The sequence below is a fragment of the Cupressus sempervirens genome, chromosome 10, assembly GCF_028749045.1.
Source record: "Cupressus sempervirens isolate cs-2001-9-10 chromosome 10, ASM2874904v1, whole genome shotgun sequence".
Lineage (NCBI taxonomy): Eukaryota > Viridiplantae > Streptophyta > Pinopsida > Cupressales > Cupressaceae > Cupressus > Cupressus sempervirens.
Genome location: NC_143127.1, coordinates 605,363,783 through 605,369,951, shown reverse-complemented (window position 1 = coordinate 605,369,951; position 6,169 = coordinate 605,363,783). Strand labels below are relative to the sequence as shown.

Below are 6,169 nucleotides of genomic sequence, written 5' to 3'. Positions count from 1 at the left end.
ATTTCATGAAAAAATATGTCCTAAGGGATCCTATGACCCCCAAGGACCTATTTTGTTTGTTTGAATGGGTTGAAAGGGGTCATAGGTTAACTTATGACCCCTTTCGATGCATTTCATGACAACATATGTCCCTAGGAGTCCTAGGACCCTTAGAGACCTATTTGATTTAATTTGTTCAAATGGGTCGAAAGGGATCATAGGTTATCCTATGATCCCTATCGACGCATTTCATAACAACATATATTCCTAAGGGTCTTAGGACCCCTAAGGACCTATTTTGTTTGTTCGAATGAGCCGATGGGCCATAGGATAACCTATGACCCTTTTCGATGCATTTCATAACAACATATGTCCTTAGAGGTCCTAGGACCCCTATGGACCTATTTGATTTGTTCAAATGGGTCAAAAGGGGTCATAAGTAAACCTATGACCCCTTTCGATGCATTTCATGACAACATATGTCCCTAGGGGTGGACTTATTTGATTTGTTCGAATGGGTTGAAAGTGGTCATATGTTAACCTATGACCTCTTTTGATGCATTTCATGACAACATATGTCCCTAGGGGTCCTAGGACCCCTAGGGACCTATTTGATTTGCTCGAATGGGTCGAAAGGGGTCATAGGATAACCAATGACCCTTTTCGACAATTTAAAAATGACTAAGTCAAGAGTTAATGTTATAAATCATGTGTTAAAATTGATTAAATATAAATTATTTAATCATAGAGGAATAAAAGGGGATTTACGAATTAACTGAACCAAATAATAATATTTGTTTCGATTAGTAGGAGGATTAATTAACTAACTAGCTATGGATTTTCATTAGATTAATTAGACTATTCTTAATTAATTAAATTAAATTAGCTAGAAAGATAATATTAATCAATTAAATAATTTATAATTATTTAATCAATAATGTGAGTAAGATGACTCAATTTAATTAAAATAGTTAATCAAATTTGAGTATATGTGTGAGTGTGTGTGTGTGTGTGTGTGTGTGAGAGAGAGAGAGAGAGAGAGAGAGAGAGATTTTCAATGGTAATGTGAGAGAGAGAGAGAGAGAGAGAGAGAGAGAGAGAGAGAGAGATTTTCAATGGTAATGATAATATAGTATAGAGATTATGAATTATATTTAGTTCTTTATTGTATATATTTTAATACCAAAAAAAATTAGTTTCTCTTCTAATATTCAAATTATATATCTAATGTTCCATTTTACTTTCAAATGCTACTTCCAAAAAGACTCATATAAGAGAAATGGTCAATATTTATACCTTATTACCTGATTACACCAAGAACTCTATACAAGAAGGTGAAATAAAAGAATAGAATAAATAAATAAATATCTAAACTTCACAACATAATAAAATATTCTAAACTTCTATTTCTCATAATATTATATAATATACAAATATAAAATAAAATGAAGAAGCTATCTTCATTAGACCTCAAATCGCAAATAAGTCTATATTTCAATTACTAAAGCCATTGATTTATGTTTGCTGAGGATAATTTCTCTATACAAGTTGATACGAGACAGCTTTCAAGATACATGTGTGAGATTGAAACTGAAGCAAGCATATATACTTTGCCCCATACAAGAGGGCATGCATGACCATAAAGGAAAAGCATTTACCAGTCAAATCTACGCTGTTCCATACAAACAAAAGGGAAAAGCTCTGTTTTCACTTTGAATCCATTGAGCTTATAACGCAAACAAGACTTCAAATCTACTTTGCATTTGCTGTATACTGATTTTCCTCACATAATACTTCATTTTCTAAGAAAACGAACCATTTTTAGCCCATCCATTGATCAGTAATTCCTTACAACTCAAGTCTCATAGATGACAGAAAGCATAAAACAGTGTGTAGAAAGCCCCCAGAGAATGTTAGAATCTTTGCTTGCAGCTAGTTTGCAACTTTGCTCTAGTCGGTGTTGTAAAATTAAGTTGAAATTGACCCAGAATTTTGTTTTCCAGGTCTCTCAATTTCTTTTTGATTCCTCCTCCTTTATGGCACAATAAGATGTGACCTGTTTTATGAAAATTAGTGTAACCTTTACTATGAACCCATTTTTTTAATTGGGAGAATGGAAGTTCCTACTATCATCTTTGCCGGGCTGTTCAGACCTATTTCTTTACCCCTTGGCAGATTAAGCAATTGATCAAATTGAGAGGAAAGCACCTTTTTTCCAAGGTAAATTGTGTTCTCTACAGTGAAGACTGGATGCCTATATAGAGTTGAGCTCATTGAGAGATTGTCAAAGAGCTCCATAAGGACAGATATGGGTGTACAGGGCAGCATAATGGACAGGAAAGTCTGTTTAATTCTTCTTTACATCTCCTCGGCAGCCATTGTTTTCCCTAGCACTGGTAACTATATACTTTCTTTCCTGTCCATAATGAATCATGAAAACATTTAGTGTTTTCTTGTAGCAATTTCTCTACTGAATCTTTACAACAAGTGGTTTTTGGTTGCAATTTTCTCTTACAGAGATTAGTTTAAAAGTAGCCCCCTTTTTTGACCATTGCTCTAAAATGACTTATGCAGAGGCTGTGAGGGGAATTGGAGCAATAACTCATAATCATCAGGGAGGAGACAAGGTTTCATCAACTCCCAGAGCTGCTAAGCTGACAACTGGCTTCAAAGCAAAAAGAGTGAAACTAGAGGAATCCATTGATCCAACTTCAGCCAAGTGGTGCAATGAACCTGCTTCACCATCTAATCCCAATGTCTCACCTCCATACTCCTCTGCCACACCCATTTCCATACCCTTCCCTCCACAATCTACCCCTCCTCTATATGTTACACCACCTTATACACCCATTTCTACCACTCCACCACTCATTTCTACTCCTCCAGTGACATCTACTCCTCCATGCCCTCCATGCCAGGACATGTCTCCTCCTGTACAAAGCAATCCCCCTCCTCTTCCAATCACACCAATCCTACCATCACCAATACTTCCTTCTCCATCTCCTCTCATTCCCTACACCCCTACCACTCCACCTACCTCTTCACCCATTATCACATATCCACCTCCTACCACACCCATTATACAACCCCCACCTCCCATTCCTTATACTTCTCCTCCTAGCCCTACAATAATACCAATTATACCACCACCTCCTTCCGTAGAAACCCCACCACCTACATCATCTCCTCCTAGCCCTACAATAATACCAATCATACCACCACCTCCTTCTGTAGAAACCCCACCACCTACATCATCTCCTATCATACCCATATCTCCTCCTAGCCCTACAATAATACCAATCTTACCACCCCCTCCTCCTTCCATAGAAACCCCACCAGTACCACCTACATCATCTCCTACCATACCCATATCTCCCTCTCCCTCTACAACACCAATTCTTCCCACATACCCTCCTCCTCCCTATGCTTATGAAACACCCCCCATCCCATCTCCTACTACTCCATCCTTGGGCACTCCCCCTCCTCCTTACACTCCCTCCACACCAGCAGGGCAGGGGCTGTGGTGTGTAGCAAAGCCCACAGTGGCAGCCTCTCTAGTAGAGCAGGCCATGAACTATGCATGTGGGTCTGGTGCTGACTGCCAAGCCATTCAGCCCAATGCTGCCTGTTACCTCCCAGACACTGTCATTTCTCATGCTTCTTATGCTTTCAACAGCTATTTCCAAGCAACCAAGTCTGCGGGTGGTTCTTGTGACTTTGGAGGTACAGCAATGATAGTCACAGTGGACCCAAGTAAGATTACTTTCCTCGCACATTCAAGTCGCATGATCATTTTTTCATTGTTAATGTTCACATTCTTGCACTTTCTTGCATTCTGATGATGGATCATGGAGTGTGATCTGAAACATTGATGATAAAAATTCTATTACACAATCTAATTCTGAAACTTTACTCATGATACTTATGGATAGTGGAAATCTGTTTACATTTTCTCATTCCTAATTTATTAGGATAAATCTTATAGAAGGGAAAGAACATTTTTAAATTTCGTCATGTATCTTGAGCAATGTGCTAGAAGCTTTGTCTTGTTTCAAAATATTTTTACATTTTATGATATCAAAAGAATGCTATTTCTGAATTTAATTATGTTTATTACATTGACATTTCAGATCACATTCTATCATCTATTATCAGATTGAAAGGAGACAAAATGTTGATACAAAAAATCATGAATATAAAATAATTCAAAAACATATTTTTGCCTAAACAAGTTTTGAACACCATAAAGTTATGCAAAGTGTTTTAACACCATGAAGTTATGCACTTTGCAGACAATAAAAGTGCAGGCACTTTTTATTGTTTTGTATTGTTTATCATGGCTCCATTACAGCCCTTGTTTTAGTACAGAGCCATGCAATTTTTTAATTTTTTTTGAAGAAATGCTACTTCTGATTACTTTAAAAGTGTTATTTAACATCTTTTTATATTTCTCAATTTGCAGGCTATGACGATTGCCATTATCTCTACACTTATGATTGACATTGGGAAATGGAGCTCCAATTCATGAGGTTGAAGCATATTTTTTAAGTTTTTGTATGGCCATATTTATGGTATTGACGCTGAGCTTTCGGGTGAAAGTTTCCATATGAATTTGTTGAAGATTTGTTCTATATTATCAATAAAGAGATCTATTTTGAAGTGAGGCAAACAAATTTTATTCGAATTGTTTTCATTTTGTAATTTTTCTGTCTTATCTTTCTTAGAGGATTATGCGTTGGTGGAAGGTTGTACATTGTTTAATAGTTGATAGTGAGTTTTTTTTCACTCTGTTTTAGTTATGAAATATAAATAAATAAATAAATAAATATATATATATATATATATGTGTGTGTGTGTGTGTGTGTGTGTGTATAAAATTGATTTTAGTAGAATTTTTATAATGAAAATTTGTTTGCTCTATTTTTAAAATATAAAATTCAAATTGAGTTATGTTATATCTTTCAGAATAGTTTCTGTGTCAATTTGAAAAGCAAAATCTTTTGTATCATATTCAAGGGTGTTATACAAAATGATAAAAGTACAAATCCATTTTAATATCAAGGCCATAAATAGTCCACATAACTCTCATCCACTACTTGTTATATCATTTAAGAGTTGCACACGAGCATTCACTATTACATTGGTAACTACATACTTATCAATAGATAGTCATCTAGAATGGTTGTTTGTTGTCTTTAATCAATGTCCAAAAGTCAAAAAATCAATCCATTCAAGTGTTCCACCAAAGGATAATCACTTTGGCTAGTAATCACACGATGCCTATAAACACTACTTTCTTTGCAAATTTATGTTTTACAAGCAAGGTGAACCAATTTCACAAATATTATGTCTCATGGCTCACTTTTATGCACTAAAGATCGATTTCATGCACTTAATCAATTTTCACTACATTTTTTGCATAAAAAGTTTATGAACCACAATTTCAACCTTTATCAAAGTAGAACTTGATTTTTCATCTACTGGGTTGTAGTGAAGCTAGATTTGATATCATAAAATACTTATTCGTTGAATATAATATAATTTTAAGTCTAGTCCCATCAATTTGTTCATAAATCTAAACAAATATAATCCATTGTTGTCATTTCAAAGATTGTTCTAATTTATTTTTTCCTAGCAATATTTGTACATAAATTCTAAGTTTAAATATAATTATTGTTTAATTCATTTGTTTATCCTAAGATCAATAGAGAGTAATTTTCCTTGACTTTCTTTGGTGAACCCAATTAGATACACCCTTTGAATTTTTTCCATGTGGTTGGTTTTCCATAAAAAAAATCACTTTGATTTGATGTTGCTTTAAATCATATTGTGCCTTCTCATTTACTTGGTTGAGAATTCATATCAGTTATATGAATATGGAGAATGATTTCGATCATGAGATTCATATGAATACGAAATATCTTTACGTAAACACCCACATGATTTTTTAATGGATTACTAATGTTATATCTTGTACTTAATTGGTTGATTCATTTAATAATTAATTGCTTAGTGCACAATGTGTTTTAAGAATTCCTCATGTTGTTGGAACTAAGAATTGTAGAGATTCTTGTATCTACTTGTTGTAATGCCTACCCTACTTGACTTTTCTGATTTGTTTTGACCAGATTCTTTTAGGCCTGTTTCATTATTATGTTTTATGATTAGCGGTGTTGGATTACTAGAATTG

General features: G+C 34.6%; 1 protein-coding gene across 1 annotated transcript; it reads left to right on the top strand.

Annotated features, from left to right (window-relative positions):
• Window positions 1–2,051: 2,051 nt before the first annotated feature.
• On the top strand, window positions 2,052–4,652 carry LOC149535314 (Carbohydrate-binding X8 domain superfamily protein). The gene is made up of 3 exons (XM_089805585.1): window positions 2,052–2,375; window positions 2,554–3,732; window positions 4,442–4,652. The coding sequence occupies exons 1-3, from the start codon at window positions 2,288–2,290 to the stop codon at window positions 4,477–4,479; spliced, it is 1,305 nt and encodes a 434-aa protein (XP_089661711.1). The 5' UTR covers window positions 2,052–2,287; the 3' UTR covers window positions 4,480–4,652.
• Window positions 4,653–6,169: the final 1,517 nt, after the last annotated feature.